The sequence below is a fragment of the Nanorana parkeri genome, unplaced genomic scaffold (assembly GCF_000935625.1).
Source record: "Nanorana parkeri isolate BGI_ZX_2015 unplaced genomic scaffold, ASM93562v1 scaffold65, whole genome shotgun sequence".
In the NCBI taxonomy this organism is placed as follows: domain Eukaryota; kingdom Metazoa; phylum Chordata; class Amphibia; order Anura; family Dicroglossidae; genus Nanorana; species Nanorana parkeri.
In genome coordinates this window covers 2400025-2421833 of record NW_017306333.1, presented here as the reverse complement: position 1 = coordinate 2421833, position 21809 = coordinate 2400025, and the positions used below count along the sequence as shown (strand labels likewise).

Here is a 21809-nt window from a genome sequence, read left to right as displayed (position 1 = left end):
ACGACAAAAAACTGTAATATGCAGAAAGCATATTTCCCAAGGTACCCACCTAAAAAAAGTGAGGCAAGCTGAAAAATCACAAATTACTCATATCATCCACTCAAGGGAAAATACACAAAAATGCCAAAGATCAGAGAACAGTGCTGTATTGTTTGCATTAAAGATGCACCGATACTAGTATCAGTAACGGTGATAATAATGAGTACCCAAATGCTCTGATACTTACCCCTGATACTGGAAATCTCCTACTAACCGGCAGTGCCACGAGGGAACATGGAGCCAGCTTCCTGGCCAATCAGGAAGCCGGGTGGCGGGTAATGACTCGCCGCCTGGCTTCCCAAATGGCCAGGTAGCCAGCTCCATGCTCTTTGGCCAACTCGAGGAAGAAGCCAGCTTCCCAGCTAATCAGCATGGAGCCGGCCAATCAGCATGGAGCCAACTTCCTAGCCAATCAGGAAGTTGGGTGCTGGGTAATGACATGCCTCCCTGATTGGCCAAGAAGCCGGCTTTGTGCTGATTGGTTGTGAAGCTGGCTCCATGCTAGCAGAAGTACCATTATCGGTTCTCCGTATCGTCGAGTACCGAAAGATAAACATCGGTACTCGTACTGGATAGCGAAAAATTGGTATCAGTGTATGCCTAGTTTGCATGCATAAATGTCCACTTGTTCATTTTGGAAAGGTAGACCAATGCAATATTGAGGAGAATTCATAAAGAGTGTTAATGACAGTCTTTAGAATTCTGATATGCATCTGCAAAACAAATATCGGTGCTGGCTCCAGATTCGTGCACGTGTTGGAAACAGGTACTTGTATCTGGTGCAAGCACTGACATTTGTGGTGTTCTCCTTTACTTTGCAGACCCCTAGAAGACTAAGATCTTCTGCCTGCATGTCTCCTCCCTGGCATCATGCAAACAGGAGTCCTCTTATACACTGCTTACTAGATGCTACCAGGTCCCAACTAATCTGGCTTCCATCTTCTCAGCTCTTTCTGATACCTGCTGGAGGGGCTGTGCCCATCGTGGAAAATTCGTCCATATATGGTGTGAATGTGCAAATATTAAAGGAGAACTATGAGGCGAGTGCTTTTCACTCACCTCATAGTTCTAGCTGACCTGTGACAATGAGACTGTCACAGGTCGGCTCAGTAGATCGGGAGGTGAGCGAACACATACCGGCGTTCGCTCACCTCTCGATCCTGTCACGGCTCTCTGCCGTGACAGGGGAGGGGCTGGGGAGCGCTGACTGGCGGAACGGACGAGCTACAGCTCGCGGTATACTGAGCCTAGGGTGACGGGAGGACGCTAGTTTGTGTCCTCCCGTTACCCGGAGAACTATGGGGAAAAGCCTTAACCCCATAGTTCTCCTTTAAAGAAGAACTCCAGGTTGTAGAAAAATGAACCCTTCCAGTGGGACTACCTCTGCACTGTAAGGTTTAACTGCTCGTTTTCCTCTAGGGTGAGTGGTCACTGCTGCAGGAGTGGGGATTGGGTGAGTAATGTCTTCTTTTTTTATCTCTCCTAGAGAAAAACGAGCAGTTAACCTTTGTAGTGCAGGGGTAGCCCCACGGCAAGGGTTCCTTTTTTCTACAAGCCTGAGTTCTTCTTTAAAACCTATCGGGATTCTATACATCAACTCATAGGAGATATCACAGGCATAATTAACTCTGCAGGGACTAATCGTTCTCCAGTAAAAACAGGGTTTACCACCCTCTATCCCTGAATTAATTAGTAAAGTGAATGACATAATGGAAGCAGAGAGATGGGTTCATCTTGGTAAAGACCAATACAACAAATTCAATATCTGAGCCATATGGCTACATTTTATTTCCTCAGATTCCCCAATGCTCACTCATGTTACATAGTGTAGACAATATATTGTGCATTAAATGGTCGAACTGTTTGAGAATGCAATTATTGTGTCTTGCTCATAGGTGATTCCATAAATACTTGGATCCTCATATTTCCCACACTTCTCCTATCCCCCGACCCCCACCCTCTTCCAGGGACGTGCAGTCAGGGGAGGAAGGTGAGGCACAGCCTCACCTAGTATTATGGAGGAAAAAGCTGACAGCATTTTCTCCATTGAGAGCGGCTCATAACAGGTTACACAGCAGGAAAAGCCTCCCCGCTGTCTAACCTGTCATAGACGGAGTGCTGCCTGTTCATTACAGGCAGAGCTGCATCCGGCTTTTGACAGCCAAGTTAGGTTACACAGCAGCGGACTTCCCCACTGCTTGTGTTACCTAACATAGTGAGGCAAGAGCTGCAACAGCCTCTACTCTATGTTAGAGGCTTGAGCTCTGTGGATGGTTTGGACAATGGAATGCGCCATTGGTACAAGCTGTTCAATAAAAAACACAAAAACCCACTGAGGACATCAATCTCAATATCTCACTAGTGACAAGCAATTGAGGGACATTACATCACTAAATAAAGATTATACAAAAAAATACCTGTTTATGTGTCAGAAATGCTGACCTTTTTGGCATCACAATACACAGCATAACAAACCATTTTATATAGAACATTTAACAGACCAAAATGCAGCAAATAGAAGTTCATAGATAGGGTTTACATATACTTTATTGGTTTGTTACTATTGGTGGCTAACAGGAACAGGCCAATGGGGGGGATAAAGATGGGGGGGTTATTTTTTTCCCCACCTAAAGTGTATGTCAAGGGAAAATGTAAAAAGTACTTGTTTATTACATCTCTAGAATCACCTGGAATTCATGCACTTTTTCCACAAAATCTCTGCGAAAAACAACAGGTATTTTTTGCACATGTTTAACAGATATAACAAAACATTTCAATAACATGACTATTTTGAAGACCAAAAGGGAGCAAATAAAAAAAGTTAATTCTTAGGGTGTATATACTGTACACTTAAAGTATGATCAATAAAAAGTGTATTTAAAAGTGGTATAATTGCTATGAAAAGGGGTTAACGTTATTTACTGTAATTTGAAGCGAAGATGTAGATGGCAGCCACTGCATTAAACTAATGGTGACATTAAAGGAAAATACCAAAACAACTAAACCCATCCTTAGCCTGTGCAGACGTGCAACAAATAAAAGCTTGAAGCATTAAGTATTTAGATCTTCATGCTTCATTTACAACACGAAACATCGTCTTTGCTTCCTGAGGCTGGTGAAATGAAAACATCACATGGCAAAAAAGACTGCACAGCTCAGCCTCTGCTTCTACATAATTAAAGAAAACACACTGAGGAACAGAATCTGAGCAGGAGATGTAGACAGAGGTCACTTGTTCTGCATACAGAGCACAGGAAAAGTGAACTGGTGTAAAAAAAACATAAGCACTCAATAAGACTGGGGGATTAGCTGCTCCAGGGTCATTAACAGGTGGATGCTGTACAATCACAAAGGTACTTCCACATTGTCTATTATCCTATATTATGTTATCATGTACTGATGAATAAATCACTGCAGATGATTTACAACAAATGTTGAACACCACAGAAACTGCCAATATTGCATCTATATTGTAGGTAATAGCCAAATATATTAAAGCTAAAAAATAATGTATTTCAATCATGTTCAATGGGGCACAATACACCTTTTCTCAAGGTAATTGCATATAAACCCCTAATACATTGCCCCAAATCCCTACCAAAAACTTCTCCTACCCACCCACCCACCTGTGTATAGTCCCCACCCATGTATAAGTAACACTAGTGAAGCAGAATGTATTAAAACACAAACTTAATCCCAGCATGACAAATGAGAAAGCCAACTTGCAGGGAGCTTTGCACCAACAAGCCATCAAATCATTACTCATATCCAACTATAGCACCCACTATGTGGATACACTGAGAGCTTGAACTGGAAAAAGTACCTTGGTGAAGACCTGGTGAACTGTGAACAGACCAAATAGGCAGGGCAACAAACTGGAACTGTTGCATGTGCACAGCAAAACGCAGATAGATATAGTTGATGAGGTGAGAAAATGGGGAGGTGCAGGAAAGCACCCTTGATGTCCACAGAGGTCAGAAGAGCCAACTTTTGAAGGGAGGCAATGAATGACCGGGCAGATTCCATGCAAAACATTTGAATCTGCAGGATAGTGTTGAGAATCTTCAGATCCATAAAATAGCAACTGTCTTATTATGCCTTTAGAACAGTGAACAGGTTGGAATAGAACACCTGGAAACGTTCATAGAAAGGGACAGGGGCAATGACCCCTTAAGAGAGGCGCTGTTCATGAGCAGTGTATAGATCCACCCACTTAAGGCAAATTTCAGGGGCTGGACACAAACTCCAGTTTGTAACGCCTGGATACTGGTCAAAGGGCATCGTCTCAAGGCATTTCATGCACATGAGGTCAGCAAACTAGCACCTCAGCCACAGGATCCACCTCAACTTTACTGAAAGGAGGCTCATTCTGCAGACCTGACAAAGCACAGTAGCTACAACACAGTAGCCCAGGACCACAGACAGGAGCTCTAGATGCTGGTGGACAGATAAGGAAAATAATCCAGGGTCCCAAACCATGCTCTTAGCCCAGATAGCCAGGCTTTAGCACATGGACATGCTTACAACAGCAGAACGCATGGTGGGCTCGGCCAAAGAAAACAAGGGCTTATGTAGGACTTCTAGCCTCTTGTCTACAGTGTCCTTTCCAACAGGCACATTCTCCACAGGAACCCTAAGGGTTTTCTTGAGGCAGGAGATGGCTGGGTCCACAATAGAGTCCATTTCTTAAGAAAACACTTCTCAACTGCTTGCTCAATTTGCTAAGTGATTTGGAAGAGATCATTTTTTTTCAGGGTGGAGCCAGTCTATGTACAACATGGGCTCTAAGAGTGAGTGTACAGGGAAGTCTTTGCAGGTTTGCCCAAGGCCGAGACCTTAAGACAGGCCAATGCAGGTTGATTTAAGTCATTAGCAAACTGCGTCAATAAGTATCACAATGGTATCCATAAGTTTTGGAGAGATCTCCGCACATAGGACCTCTTCCTGGTCCAATTCTCTAAAGTGGGAGGGGAATCCTCCCCCACCACCCCAGGAAGCATGACTATAGAATGCGGAAACAGAATGCGGAAAAGGGGCACTAAATTAAAAATCAATTAAGACTCCAGCCTATGGCTGAGACTCTCCATTTAAATGTGTTACAGCCATCGCCCCACTATAAACCCAAGGAGGGATCGGAGCATCAGCACACTGGGACTTACTGTTGCTGATTCCATAGCAGTAGATTTTAGCATGTTAGAGAAAAGCCCATTCTGGATTCTCTCTCTCTTCCTCCTCCAATCTGGAATGCTGCAGAATGACAGCCACAGTGGCTATTGAGCAGCTAGAACTTTCTAAAAAGAATCTTAAAAGAAAAAAAAAAGGGGGAAAAACATTCATAAACTAAAGGGACTAGCAAAAAAATTGTGGGGAATGGGAGAGGATAGAAGGGGTGCCCTTGCAGCTTTTTTTGCCCTCAACATGGAAGTATAACCCATGGTTAACACTGATCCTGTGTCCCGTATTGTACGATTAGGAAAATAAAGTTATTAAAAATCATATATTAGGTTAGTTGGTTAGTTAACAGGTTAGTGTTTTAACTAAGGCAGTTAGTTAATTAGTGACCTATCAATTGTTTAGATTTTTTTTTCATTACTATCTGTGAATTATAGATATTGAACTGAGAACACTACTCGAAAAAGCCTAATATCTAGACATATAAAATAGATGTATGTATGTATGAAAACAAATGTATATATGGGATTCCTGTATTCAGGGTAAGTTGTAGAAAAATTTTAATATTTTGAATAGTGGTAATTATATAAAAGACATTACAGATTAAACAAATATGAACAGAAATATTTGCAATTTTGTCAATTTCCCTGCTGGTTTTTTAAAATATATTCAGGGTAATTTCAATGACTTTGGTATGCAGAGCAATTAAAGTGTTATTGTTGAGTACACCAATGTGTACTAAACTGCAATATTTGATCTGCTCTAAAAAGTTTATGACCCCTGGACATGAAAGGGTTAAACACTAGCATTCATTTGATTTATTATCAGCTGTGCTCATCTCACACAAGGAAAACAAAACAGAACTTTAAACAGCACAAGCATAGCAACATCCTACAAACATAATACAATAGATTAAATAAAACCAAACAACTGGGGAACACACGAAGGTCATTCAGATTCATAGAATTAATTAGTAGACTTTATCACCAGTACTGCAAATATGACCTGTAAAACAGCTGATAAGGTAAATGCTATTCTAGGCCTTAATCAGCAGATGAATAAGGTCCAAAAACAACATCTACGGCTCTGCTAATTACTTTCCATGCAATCCAAACAACTATAGATACATATATCACCAAGAGTAGATTTTGACAGATTAGAAACCATGCAGGAGAGTTTCTAAATCAATATTGATTTCAGCTCATCTACAGTGCTATGTTCATTATGATGTGTGTTACTTACAGACTGGAGGCAGCTCATACTCCACTTCAAGAACTACGCGCTCGCCAACGTTCTTCAAGAGGCTGATAATCTCATCATGGCGGAACTTGGTAAGGTTGATACCGTTCACACATTTAATATAGTCCCCTACATTCAGCTGGTCGCTCCTGTTAGGAATACCAAACTGTCAGATTAGTGCATAATGACATCTTATAAAGGTTGCAGTGAAATGGAATGACTACATCAGTATTTCACAAGAGCACATGCTATGATAGAAGAGAAGAGAAAATGAGTGTTCTGAGATACTTGTTCACTTCAAGAAGATATGCCAAATATACCAATGCTTTATCTAAATATAAGAAAGAAAAGCCACTACTTTGTTTACATCAAGTTGCTACTTCTATATAACCAAATGTTAATATTCCTTCCAAATCCTAATAACGCCTCCCTAACTGTTTGGAGAAAAAAAAAACAGTTGTAAATGTTGAGTTCAATATATATATATATATTGGGTGTTCTGATAGCAGAGGCTGCTGTTTCTAAAGTAAACTACTTTCTTGTATTTAAAGAGCTATAGACTCCAGACAGAGCAACATCATCTTGCTCCTGAACAAAGCATTGGAAGACCTCATCTGTATGTTGAGGAACTGCAGTGACTACAGAAAAGAGCAACTAAATTGATAAGATGTTTGAGGGAGCTCAGCTGTGAGGAAAGATTAATTTCCCTTGAAAAGAGGCATATAAAGGGGTAATATGATCACCATGTATGAATAAATAAATGGTCCATATAGTGAACTAGATTGATGCAAAGGTTCATTTTAAGGTAATTGCAAACAACAAGAGCAAACGCTTTGCGACTGGAGGGGCAAAAAAAAGTTTAACCTCTGTATAGGAAAAGGCTTCTTCACAGTAAGGGCCATGAGAATTTGGAAAAGTCTTGTTTAGGATCAAGCCAGCACAATCAATTGTTTTAGTTTTTTTTTAAAACTCGGCATACAAAAATAATTACTAGTTTCAAGACAGTAATTCAATCTTTACTGAACCCAGTTGGTTATTGTACTAGCTAGAAAACTCACAACTTAAGAAGGGGACTGGCAATGGAGTGGAGGTGGAGTGAGGCTGCAGGGACTAGTCTAGAAGCCAGAGGGTTGTGAAGTTTCGGTAAGTATAACTTAGGGATGCACAGATACCAATACTAGTGTTGGTGCCAAGTATTTGGGCGAGAACACGTACTCACCCAAATGCTCCGATGCCTAGCCCAATACCTGAGCTTCCTGCATCAGGAAGCTGGGTAGCGACCCATTACACGATGTCCGGCTTCATGCTCCCTCGTCACTTGGAGGCTTTACACGCCGCGCGGCTTTCCGGCTAATCAGGAAACCAGGTGGCGAGTCATTACACTTCGCCTGGCTTCCTTAATGGGACCGAAGTAAAAAAAATATCGGTACTCATACTCGATACAGAAAAATCGGTATCGGTGCACCCTTAGTATAACTTTTGTTCCTAGACAAAAATTATCACTTAACCCTTGCAGTGCGGGGGTAGCCCCATTTAAAGGGTTAAGATTATTTCTGCCTGAAGTTCTTCTTTATGTTTGTTGAAATCCTTCCTCAACTATACTTTACCTAAAGGGTATAGTTACTGAAACTGTAATTTCACTATAACTATGTTAAAAACCATTTCCTTGTTTATCTATATTGTTTTTAAAACTCCCTTATATCATCTCCAAAATAACAGGAGATAAATTACTGTTGCCTACTGTTCCATTTTAATCAGATTTACATCTTCAAGAATTTCCTGCAGCATTTATTAAGGTCAGGGGCGGAACTACCGCCATAGCGACCCATGCGGGCGCTATGGGGCCCGCACCAGAGGGGGGCCCGGTCAGGAGCAGGAGGTTTAGGGGTCCTCAATTTCCGTGCGGCCGCAAGTCAAACATTGCACGGTCGCACGGAACCTCAGGACACTTAACCTACAATCCTCTCCCTTGCCACAGTCACAGTGTAGAGCGGGGAAGGGCGGAGTTATCTCCTGCCTGTGCTCGGCTTTAGGAGAAGCAGCGGAGTGCAAATGTGATCTGGACTGCTGACAGGTAAGGGGGTCGGGGGGCAGGGACTGAAGCCTTAGTTCTCACATTCATTGAGCTGCAGGAGCCATTAACACTGGCCGCGGCTAATACATATGCTAATTACGGGATTTGCATAATAATGAGCTGCAGTATTAATATGCAAATCCCGCCATGCCTCATTAGTATGCAAATCGCCCTTCCCACTCCAAGGCCACTTAATGAGGGGGGTGCGACAGGGGGGAGTCAGGTCCTAAAGTTGCAGAGAAAAAAGGGTTTGCAGCTTGTTCACACCATATACAGTGCGTTTTAGTGCGGTTAGCTGCTGGAACGCACTATTACATAAAAACCTCCCCTGTGCGTGCTGGAGCAGGAAGGGGTGTGGTAGTGCACTTAAGTCAATGGCACCCCCGCAACGCCCCTTACCCGCAGTGACACATTAGTGCCTTGTTGCGGTCCAGTGCGATCGGAAAAAAATCCATACAGTGCGTTCCAGCAGCTAACCACACTGGAACGCACTGTATATGGTGTGAACAAGCCCTTAGAATTGGTCAGAGGAAGAGAGGTGAGAAGCTGTGCATCCACACTGCCCACTCTTTGTACCCGCCCATTGTCACACTGTATGTGCACCCTCCCACACTGCCACCCACTCTGTGTACCCATCCACATTGCCCACCCACTCTTTGTACCCCCCCACTGTCACCCTCTCTGTGCACCCACTCACACTCTCACCCTCTGTGCACCTACACCACCCCGCCACCCACACTGCTCATACTGTGCACCTACACCACCCACACTGCACCCACTTTGTAACCCGACTTTTCCCAGCTTCACTGGTGTTTTTTTTGTTTTAGTTGTAGTTACACTGCCAAGCCAAAGAAATGAGGGAACGTGCGTTATATTGCACTGTGTAATCCTTCTGTTGTGTGGCAGTGTAATTATAACTTAAAATAACACTGCCACACCAGTGAAGCCAGGGAAAGTGGGGTTACAAATGATGAACCCCTGTGGTATTTTAAGTTATAATTTGAACCCCCTTTGTGTAATTGTAAAGCCCATTTCCCCAGCTTTATTGGTGGCACTGTTAAAGAATTAGGCCTCGTTACACATGACATTCTGGCATTCCTGCAGCAGAAACATATAGATTCTTGTGACAGGAATGTCAGTTGTCCCACTTAGATGTGGCTGCTGTACCCACTGAAGTTAATGACCAGGTGATAGCGGCCATATCTGTAAGTGGCAGTCCGCACGTAATGTGCGTGATATGATTAAATGCAGTTTTGAATAGATCACTGTCTCGTGTACTGTGGATGTACGTATCCTGCATTCAGGGACAGTGATCTATTGCAAACTGCAGTTAATCATATTGTATAATAATAATATATGCTGTAGTTCAGGCACCAGCGGAGGGGGTGGGTTGGGGGGACCCTATACAAATTTGTGCTATGGGGCCCTGTGATTTCTAGTTACGCCCCTAATTAAGGTCATGGGTAATATGAATAATCCCATGATCTATTACTATTAGAAAAGACAACAAACCCACACCATTCCTTCAAATCAATTAACATAGAGAATATTCGAATACAAGTCAAGGGAAAAATCTACTTGAAGCGGATAAGAGGAGACCTGCAGCTGATGTTACTTTTGAAGTTTTAGCTAATCCTGGATTCAGGAAAAAAAATAATTAATTCCAACTGAAAGGACCAAGTGACCCATGTGTCCTGCGAGAAGTCAGAAACCTATGAAAGCAAGAGGAATCATCATATTTTAATCTTAAAAGAGACAAATAGAAAGCCCATATATTGCTTAGAGAAAGAAAACAGTTATACTCAGGTTGGTGAAAATAATTGTGAAGGCTTACTTTTATTTTTTTGTTAAAATAACCCTGTAGCTGGTTAACGGTTGCAGAGGCTGCGGCCTTGTGTGGGTGACCAAGAGCCTCATGTGCCCTCCTCTGCTCAAACCTAAAGCTCTCCAACCAGAAAGGTTCACACTCCCTGCTGATTGGAGAACGCTAGCTTTACAACATTTTTTTTTTTTTTTTAGTATAACTCTTTTTCTGGAAAATACAGTTGTGCTTTAATCCAATAGGGTTATTCATTAAAGGGTGAAGAGTTTGGAGAAGGCAGGAGAAGTGAACAATCTAGGACAACATAGATGAACTGGAAAGTGAGCTGAAATTGGAGAATTCTTCCAAATCAGCCATTTCGACCTAGATTGTTAACTTCTCCTGCCATCTCCAAAACTCTTCACCCTTTAGTGAATAACCCTGTAAATTGTTGAACTTGCTGGCCTGTGTCCTCCTTTGATTACACTAAGCATGAACCACATCGATGTGTTTGGGGAATGTCCTGCACTCCAGGAACGTACTGGCAAGTATTTTTTTACACAATAGGTCATATTTCATAACTCTCTCAATCTGTTCAGCATAGCCTTCTAGAACTATCAGATACGTTATTTACATTATAGTGAAGTATTTGTTATTACAAAAGTAATAAAGAAATAAAACTATATTTATCTAGTTCCAGTAACTAATAGTCTGCCATAGGTTGTACAATCACAACATGTCAAATAGTATATTTCAGAAAAGTCTGCCATTAAGAACACTGTATTGTTTGCTGTATAAGCCACATGTGGATTATGGAATGTTATTCATACAACAGGAAAAGATCCAACCAAGCAAGCCTATTCAGCTTTGATTTTGAACTTACATCTTTCCTCATGTTAGTCAAGGCAAAAATAATGACACCATGTCACTTTATCATCATTCACTTTGAATTATATTAGAATAGTTAAAATAAACGGATACATTATTACTTCTAAAAACCTTGCAATTTTAATTTAAATTCCTGAGATGATCATCATGCATTTAGAGAGAGTTACACTGTCTCAAGCTAATACTACTACACAATTAAAATATCAACCATAATTGTACCTCAAAGCAGCTGAATGTTCTGTAAAGCCACAGGGGCACCTCTACATGCACAACAGCCTGTAAAAGCTGTGGCTACTCTTGCTGCATGTTGTAATTCCTCACAGCTTGTAAATCCTGTAGTGAAGTATGAGCCAGTGGGAGGAACCATAAAATGCACCAGGGAGAGTAGGCATTCTGCAAACCCGAAGTGCAGAATACATGCAGAAACCAGGGAACAGCGAAACGGTGGCTTTTCAATGCATGAGTTGCCAGAAAGGTTAGTATATCTCCTCTTCTTTTAAATTAGGGGTGGGGAACCTTTTCCCTGCCAAGGGCCATTTGGATATTTATATCATTTGGGGACCGTACAAAATTATTAACTTAAAAATTGGCGAGCTATATTTACTCAAACATTCACACTCAAACCACTTTCAACTCTAATGTATTAAATCTGAAATGCTAATATATCACTTGCAAAACAAACAATTTTAAAAGTATCCAATATGCCTTGACCCTTAAGCCTAAACCCAAACTCATATCTGAACCCATCCTAAACATGCTATTAAATCATCCTCCTTAAGCAGAGCTTAATTATTATCAGTTGTACCATATCCAATACTAGCATATTGGATGTCACCATATACCAGAGCACACTCTTCTATTCAAGTGTAACGCTCTAAACAGTCAAAGTTTAAACTTACCTAGTCCCTTACTCTTCAAAACAGTTAATGTATCTGTGAAAACAGTCTTAGCCGGCTGGTATAGCCTGTCAGCCCGGGCGGAGCAGCTCAGGCGTTCCACATGGCAGGGGGAAAGAGGGGAGGAGAGTAGAGAGTAGAGTAGAGAAGAGGAGAGGAGAGAGGATAAAAGGACAGAGGAGAAAGGGGAGAGGAGGGGAGGGCTGAATGTGTCAGACGCTGCAGGCGTGGCAGATCACCCCTTCCAGTCTACAGTGTCACACTAGGGGACCCGGCTTGGAGGGCCAGACAAAATGATCACGGGGGCCATATGTAATTGACCCCTGTTTTAAAGGCTGCCTGGTGTGTAGAGAAGTGCCCATTTGGTAACAGGGTGACTTTAAAATTCAAAGGTATTTAAAGGTAAATTGATTTCAAGGTGAGATGGCACAATTGGAAACCTGGTCATCCTTGGAAATGTAAATGTCTTTACCACACTAAACAATCATCCAAAGATAATTTTAATGCTTGGTATACATACTTACCATTTTCAGAATCCACAAGAGCCCTACAAGGATGTGAAAACTGTGCTAGGTTGCTCAGACACCGATTAGGGCCCACTTTGGAAAACAGGATTGTTCTCTTGCCTGTAAAATATGTTTCTTGGAATATATCATACTCCAAGTACCACTGGGTTATGCAGCTACTTTCAGGTCATTGGACACTGGCAATCAATCAAAGCTGCAGGACAGCCCTTCATAACCACCCCCACACCAAGCCTGCTTCAGTTTTGTAGAAAGCTGTACAGATGGGATCACAGAATAGAGAGCGAAGGGTCCTGGGTCCAATGACTCCAAGAACAGATCCTGTTTTCTTGATTGTACATCACAGGACACAGTAAGTTAAATGCCTTAACTAATGGGTTGTTCCAAAGCAGTCCAATAGAGGGGCGGCAACACAACAAACAATGGCCAACAGGTCCAAGGAACTCAAACCCCCAACAGGGAATAGCGAACTCACCTCATCTCCCCCATAAAATCTGCCATATTGTGCTGAATTCTTCTCTTGATATCATATCTGAGAAACATGCCCCAGAGGGAGCAGAGTAGTTCTACAATGATAGCAGTGACAGGACAGAAACCACAGCATAGGACTAACAAACGGGGTCCAAAGAGAAGAAGGAACCCTCATCAGAGCCACTACCAGGCTGTCTGGCCCCTGTGCCCCCCGCCACAGTATCCCCGTGCCTATGGTATGTCATGTCCCTTCTCCCATAAAACTCTTGACCAGAGGTGAGAAGAGTGCTCTGTGTCCATACAGTGTAGGCTGCAAAATGTGACCTAGGCTGGAATAGGAGCTTTGTTCAGCGGTGTGGCTTCTTCCTTTTGGATGTGAAGTGTCACAGCAGAAAGCATGTGTCTAGCTAGAGAGCACACGCCAGAAGGGAAAATGGTGGGTGCATGCCAAGTACAGTACTAGAGAAGGAGGCTGCACAGGTGTGGCTTCTGGCCCCTAGGCTGCATGGGAAAGCTAATGGCACCAAATTTAACTGAGCACATTACAAGCCTGCTCCACAAGATGGGGTTGGGGCATGGTCTGCCAAAGCGCTGATAAAGAGAAAACCAATCCAGATAGCTTTTAGAGGCGACGCAGTTGGTTTTAGTAGCATACGGGAAACTTGCTAGAAGAATCTTGCAAAAAATCTCAATAAAAAAATAAAAAGTGTAAAAAAAAAAAACAACAATTGGGAGTGGGAGCTTTGATGTAATTGCCAGTGCCCACTCACCTGTAGGTAACTGCAGTTATGTGTCCTGTAAAGTAAGTTTTTTTTTTTTTAATGTTGCCATGCTATCACATATACCATACACCTGTCACTACCAGAAGTGAAGGGTCCCATAGGACCTACACACCTATTTGACAGATGTTACATTATACTGCATTATTGAAGGAACATGTTATTGTCAATTTACAGGTAACTATGCTACAGGATACAGCTGGAGAATCTTATCAAATATCAAGTTTGGATTGTGCTACTATTAGCCATTTAGCTCTGAATGCTGCAAAAGTAACCCAGCCCTCAAATGTAGTAGTTTTGTAAATGAATGGTGATTCAAGTTTCAAAACTATGATCTACTATCATCACGACTACCAAAACTAGCATCATGTAACAGCAATGTTGGGCAGCATTCTTGTCATGACTTGTCATCTGCAGCATTCTTGTCATGACTTGTCATCTGGCAAGCAATCTGCATTGGCTTTGCACATTTAGGCCTCATTCACACACAACGCAAGCAAAATCTTCTATGTGCGTATATATGAGCGCCTATGTGCATGCACTATATGCAATCCCAGAATGCATCACTTGTAATGGAATTTTTGATGTGCTGTGCGTATGTGCGCATAAATACGCAGAAATACGCTGCCCGGACACATCTGTTCCATTCTTTTTTTGCGCATATGTTGCATATGGTACAATACCTGTGTATATGCACGGCAGTGTGAATGAGGCCTTACTCTCATGTCTGCACAGGTTTCCTTCCAAAAGCATGAAATGATATTAGTAGGTTAATTGGCTTCCAACCAAATTGGCCTTAGGGCCTGTCCATATGACCAGGGACACTAAACTGAATTCAACTTAATTAGGCAAGGCAGAGTTGAAAGACTCTGCTTTGTAATGGAATTCAGCGATGACCCAACAATTCAGCGAGGAATAACACCTTCTGTTCTCCAAATCAATACTCCCTTTGGCAAACATGTCTTCCGTGAAAAGGTGTGTATGCTAAAGTGAATTCCTGAGCAAATATAAAATATTAATTTCTCCATGCTATCTTCCCTTACAAATAAAGTACAGATAAATACCTGATGATCTGCCAGAAATCCAGTGAGCTCTAACTATGCAAGTAGTGTTGTCAGCCCTAAAATACATAAATAAGGAATTCGATTTTGGATGCACAACGCTTCGTATGGGCAACACTAAAAGGCTGGTTTTACAAGCAATGCCCATCCACAATTGTATTTCCTGTTTTTTATATTTTAACCTGTTGCTTTTAGGAATCAAAGACCATACTGAGGTAACCTAAAAAAAAATGAGTTTTTTTTCTGCTCAATTTAACCAGTAATGCTCCCGTTTTCCTCTGCTGCACTACAGATTTTGTCCTTCCCCCACCTCTCCCTGTCCCTCTTCATATGGTTACAATGATTTCTTTCCTCCCAGCAAAGCAAAGCAAAACTGCAGCCTTGACTCCCATGAGCCTGTCCATAGGCTGTCTGTGGGTAAAATCTTTTAGAGTATTTAGAGATGAAGTTCTGGGAGTCTGTCAATTGGAAACCAGCCTAGTACTGTTATCCCTGCAAGAACTTTACAAGCATGATCATGATGTAACAGAGAGTAATAAAAGCAGTTTCTCACTCAACAATGGAACATGCTTAAGAGAGGGAGAGGGATTTGGGAATACATTTGGGCGCCAAGTTTATCTAGTGACTGCCTAGATGCCACTAGTGGTTGTGGTGTAAACAGTAGTAGGCTGGCTACAGCAGTCATACACACATGAGAAACCCACGGCAGAGCTCAGTGCGTCACTAAGTGCAGTCTGTGGTGGGCTACGTGGGGTCCGTGGTGGGCTCCACAAGGTCTCCCCCGGCTTCCCTGTTACACTATTAACGCAACCTGTCAGAAGCTGGATACAGCGTGCACGCTGTATCCAGCGCCTGACAGGTTACGCAAAATGTCTTACACAGGAAGGGGTGGGGCAAATTTAGATGGGGGGGGGGGTGCCCTAGTTTAGTCTTGCCTAGGGCAGCACAAAACCTAAATACACCACTGGGTAGATGTGAATGTTCTATACAAAGCTCTACAGTGTGTGTCACTTTGTCAATTAAAAATAAAATGTCACTACAAAAATCACGTTATACATGTATAGGGTTTGTGATATACTTTACTAAAGCAAAACCGCAATGCTCACACTTGAAAACCAGACCAGGGCATTAAAAAAACATTCTATGGCATATATTATGTAACATGAAAAAAAGCATCTTACAGAATGTGAAAACTGCTAGTGCTAGATCAAGAAACTATTCTGGGAACAAGGGGCGAACAAAATCTACAAAACCACCTCATTTCCAAGAACAGCCGATAGCATGTGCGGCAGAAAAAATACCCACTGGAAGAATTAGATGGTTCTTCTGTGACATTCTGCATAATTATGTGTTTGTAATGGAGGTTACAATCAACTTATATAAGATTACCTAGCGGCGATTCCTCCTTGACGCAGGTTTGATACTCTTGGCTTGCCATCCTTGTCTATTCCACCAGACACTGTTAGCCCAAGCGTGGTGCCCTCTTTCTTCATTAATTCAACTATTGTCGAGCCCTTGAACTCTTCTGTTATAAGGAAAAATATGGATGTTAAATCAGAATCTCATGAAATGTCCCTGCACAGCATGATTTGCATTTATTAAACAATAAATAAAACTGATGCGTTTTTCCTATTAGCAGACAGCAATAAATCACGGTGTTCTCGTTTTCCTGTACTACCAGTCTGAGCTATAAGGAAATAATGTCAGGGCACAAACAAGGAAAAGCAATTCTGGAAAAAATAAAAAACAACGTTGCACTAAATAACAGGGAACAAAGTTTTCTGCATTCACACACCAATAACTAACTTGTAATGCCTGTCAATGAGTTAGAGAGCTTGAAGGAAGAACAGTCACTTTTATGATTACAATTTACCAAAAGCCTTAATTATATTGTCTGGCTGTTCTTCCTCTAAGTGGGGCAAGCTTTATTCATCTTCTTTCTGCAGCTTGTTTATTCTCAAGACAGGAGGTCACTGAAGTCAATAAGCCTCTGTAGATGCATATTTCAATATTATACGGTGGCTGAATTAAAATGTTGAGTGTTATTTAGCTAGAGCACACAAAGAAAGGTTTGTAATCTACTGCACAGGAGCATTTGTCTGGCAGTAACCTTGGCATTTAGATCTAATTATTTTTTAGTCAACAAATGATTAGCTACATTAGAATAACGTGGAATTGTAGTGGGTTTTTTTTGTTACACCGGAAGGGGTGGGGCAAATTTTGGGGGGGGGGGGGGAGCCCTAGTATAGTCTTGCCTAGGGCAGCACAAAACCTAAATACACCACTGGGTAGATGTGAATGTTCTATACAAAGCTCTACAGTGTGTGTCACTTTGTCAATTAAAAATAAAATGTCACTACAAAAATCACGTTATACATGTATAGGGTTTGTGATATACTTTACTAAAGCAAAACCGCAATGCTCACACTTGAAAACCAGACCAGGGCATTAAAAAAACATTCTATGGCATATATTATGTAACATGAAAAAAAGCATCTTACAGAATGTGAAAACTGCTAGTGCTAGATCAAGAAACTATTCTGGGAACAAGGGGCGAACAAAATCTACAAAACCACCTCATTTCCAAGAACAGCCGATAGCATGTGCGGCAGAAAAAATACCCACTGGAAGAATTAGATGGTTCTTCTGTGACATTCTGCATAATTATGTGTTTGTAATGGAGGTTACAATCAACTTATATAAGATTACCTAGCGGCGATTCCTCCTTGACGCAGGTTTGATACTCTTGGCTTGCCATCCTTGTCTATTCCACCAGACACTGTTAGCCCAAGCGTGGTGCCCTCTTTCTTCATTAATTCAACTATTGTCGAGCCCTTGAACTCTTCTGTTATAAGGAAAAATATGGATGTTAAATCAGAATCTCATGAAATGTCCCTGCACAGCATGATTTGCATTTATTAAACAATAAATAAAACTGATGCGTTTTTCCTATTAGCAGACAGCAATAAATCACGGTGTTCTCGTTTTCCTGTACTACCAGTCTGAGCTATAAGGAAATAATGTCAGGGCACAAACAAGGAAAAGCAATTCTGGAAAAAATAAAAAACAACGTTGCACTAAATAACAGGGAACAAAGTTTTCTGCATTCACACACCAATAACTAACTTGTAATGCCTGTCAATGAGTTAGAGAGCTTGAAGGAAGAACAGTCACTTTTATGATTACAATTTACCAAAAGCCTTAATTATATTGTCTGGCTGTTCTTCCTCTAAGTGGGGCAAGCTTTATTCATCTTCTTTCTGCAGCTTGTTTATTCTCAAGACAGGAGGTCACTGAAGTCAATAAGCCTCTGTAGATGCATATTTCAATATTATACGGTGGCTGAATTAAAATGTTGAGTGTTATTTAGCTAGAGCACACAAAGAAAGGTTTGTAATCTACTGCACAGGAGCATTTGTCTGGCAGTAACCTTGGCATTTAGATCTAATTATTTTTTAGTCAACAAATGATTAGCTACATTAGAATAACGTGGAATTGTAGTGGGTTTTTTTACATACTTTATTATGTTTAGGACTAAAGGTTAAATAGTTTATTTTTTAAATGTTCATTTATTCAGGTTAAAATGATCTATTGCAAATAATGGAGTTCTAGAGTTGGCTGACTATAAGATCTGTTCAAGTCTTTACTTTTTTTGCTGTAAAACATGTAATTGAATCCATGTCTGTTCAGAACACACAGCAGGAATATTCAGTGGTGGCATACACTTGCTCCCTTGATTCAGTTCATAAGGCTCTGCATGGTAGATTAGAGAGAGGGCACACAAGTCAGATACTGTTGGGTTGTCCTATTACAAAAAGTCCAGAAGGCTCTGCAAACACAGTATAATGGAAACACCCTATATTATTTTTTCTTTCTTTCTAAAATTAGATATTTAATACAAACAATGAAAAAAAAAAAAGTGTCAAAACATTCAAAACGCATTCTGCATTAAAATATGAAAAAAACATCAATGCTAAACTCCAGATATATATTAAAAATGGTAAACTACTAAGGCTCTGTTCACACCCACGCGTTTATCCGGGAGAAATGCACAAAACACTAAAAAAAACAAAACATACATTTTAATATACACTGTTCACACCTTTGTTTCATGCACAAAAAAGTACAGGTGTGATATTCTGGGTGAGTTCCAGTAGAAGCCGCAAACGTGCGGAAACTGTGCGTATGTTAAAATGCGCGCGCCTGTGTTAAGTGCGTTTTTACACACAGAAAAACGCGCGAAGGAAGCCTGAGTATTTTTAAAAATCATATGTATTTTACATGCAGCTAGTATAAATACTTGAATTTCACTTGTTTTCACCAGCAACCAAACTGCCAGGGGCCAAGTAGGTGTCCTGTATTCATGTGTACATACAAGGAACATACACACAGCAGGAGCAAGTGAACACAACCTCTTTATTCTTTTGCTGCTTCTTTATTGTTTCATCAAGGCAGGAGAGGAAGATTACCAAGCTGTGTCGGTTAACTGTAGCAGAGAAAAGTCCAATCTCCACTCTGGATGAGGCAAGAGCATTGTGATGGACAGGACTGGCGAGGCAGAAATTTTAATTCTTTGGCAGGTAAGACAGTCAATATATTTATTACAAGTATGTATTTATTAGTTTTTCTTGAATACAGCTTTAGGTGCCTGAATAGTGTTTGCACATTTATTATTTTTCCCCAAATCTGTCACTTATCAAAATAAAAAAAAAGCCTGCTATAATTAAATATAAGTGTAACAATTATACTCGCTATTCCAGTGTGCGCATTTACTACCAGCCATCAGTGAGTGCATTATGTAGTGCTAACATACATAAAAACTCATTTTTTATGGCAAGTCAATTTACAATTAACATCCTATCATAAAAACTCAATTAGCAGGATATTGCGACTCTGGCCATACACTATGAATTTTCATAGTTTGTCTCTCTACAAAAAAGAGTGGATAACCGTTTCCCTTTCCAACTTGCCCATCTGCTTTGAGAGATTCCTCAACATTCAGTCCATATGACTTGTATGTTTGTTAACTAAGCAATACAACTGTATGATCATGTTCAAAAAATAGCCCCATTTTTTTTCTTAAAAAGGAATGCTGGAACAGATGAATGAATGAAAGGTCTTGAAACTTGCTTTTTCAGACAGCACTATAATGATATAGATATATTTTAAATGTTTTTAGTAATTTTTCCTAAATATGCTGCATTTGTAGTACAACGTAGTATGAAACATCTCACTATGATCTATATGGATATACTGTCCTTCTGAATCCCAAACCCTACTCCATAGAAGCCATGGTTTCCATACACTGCACTGAAGATAGCTAAATAGCCTGAAACAGCAGGGATTGCGGTGCATGCCTAGTTTTTTTCCTCCGCACTGTGCCCTGCTCTGTGTCCCCTCTGACACAGAGCAGCACCCAGCAGGGAGGAGAGAAACTGTCAGAGGAGGCCGAGCAGTGCTCATCTGCAACAGATCAGGATGGAAAGCATTGTGGGGGCGGAGACAGTTGTCACAGGAAACCGAGCCAGCGGTATGGGGAAGCTGTCAAAATAGACAGAGATCTCCTGCCCACACCGCTGGCTCAGCCTCCTGTGACAGCGTGTCAGGATGGAGAGTGGTACAAGCAGCCAGTGATTAGTGATCGCTGAGTGTTTGTAAATAATTGAGGACATAGTATGTTACCAATTATGAATGAATGGGAAGTGCTATACACACTTCCCATTCATTCATGATTGTGGCTACAGTAAACATACTATGTCCACAAGTTATGAATGAACAGGAACACTCAGTAAAGAGGATTGCTGTTCATTACAGGGACTTCAGAAACAGAAATTCAGAACTGTGTCCTCAATCTCTTTTTCTATTTTAAAAGGGAAATATCAGGGGTCTGTTTAGACCCCTAAGATTTCCCTAGAGCCCCCGACAGTAAAGTTAAAAAATAAAATTGTTCATTTAAAAAAAAAAAAAGTTTAGAAAAAAATAAAAATTAAATATTTTTAAAAAACTAAAAGATTAAAAAAAAAAAAAATTCCGTTTTGGGCCTATAATTTTTTTTTCCGTTTGAAAATGTCATTTAGGTGCACCTCTAAAATTTACAAATGTCAATGTACATGTGTCATTTTTAGCTCTGGTTGGACAGATGACAGATTATACATCTATCGTACACTATTTACATAAGTGCAATTAAAGTTAAAAACTTGTTACCACTGCTAGCTGCAAGGCAACTGTGGCGTGTGCGTGTGCAGAGGGTATTCTGCAATGATTATGAAAAACAACTGTATGATATCACACAGTAACCATGCAAATTAGAATGGACAACATATTTTTTGTTTCTACCGCACAAAAATATCTAAATCAACTATTTCCTCCAAGCATAGTAATCATTAAAAAAAATAAAACCAGTGCATTCCATTGAATCCAATGGGATGGTATAACCATACAGGTTACAGCAAGAAGTTATTAAAGCAACCAAAAATCCATTACTCTAATAAGTGGGCAGCACAGTAAAGTCTTTCAAAAACAAAGTATTAACTGGCCAGAACTGCTGGTGTATGGTGCAAATATATCCTAAATTTATAGAGTCATTTATTGCAAATTGTACACAGCTGTTTCAAGCTATTTAGCTATCTTCAGTGCAGTGTATGGAAACTATGGCTTCTATGGAGTAGGGGTTGGGATTCAGAAGGACAGTATAACCATATAGATCAGAGTGAGATGGGATTAAAACAATCAAAAATCCTCACTCTAATCAGTACTGCCCTGTTGGATCCCGAGCCCTACTCCATAGTAGCCATGGTTTCTTTACACTCAGGTTATTTGGCCTTTATTAATGTAAACAGATGTGTGCAGTTTGGAGTAATATATA

At 40.8% G+C, this 21809-nt stretch overlaps 1 protein-coding gene across 5 annotated transcripts in view; it reads right to left on the bottom strand.

Annotated features, from left to right (window-relative positions):
• Nucleotides 1-21809, bottom strand: part of GRIP1 (glutamate receptor interacting protein 1) — a 419799-nt gene that overhangs the window by 128598 nt on the left and 269392 nt on the right. For 4 of the 5 annotated variants that reach the window (XM_018576366.1, XM_018576365.1, XM_018576368.1 and 1 more), the window contains exons 3-4: nt 17654-17789; nt 6454-6599 (exon numbers count right to left, since the gene is read on the bottom strand). In XM_018576366.1, coding sequence (XP_018431868.1) covers nt 6454-6599; nt 17654-17789 — 282 coding nt within the window. Of the gene's footprint in view, nt 1-6453; nt 6600-16333; nt 16471-17653; nt 17790-21809 lie in introns of those variants that run through there. The other variant, XM_018576370.1, reaches the window with a different exon arrangement.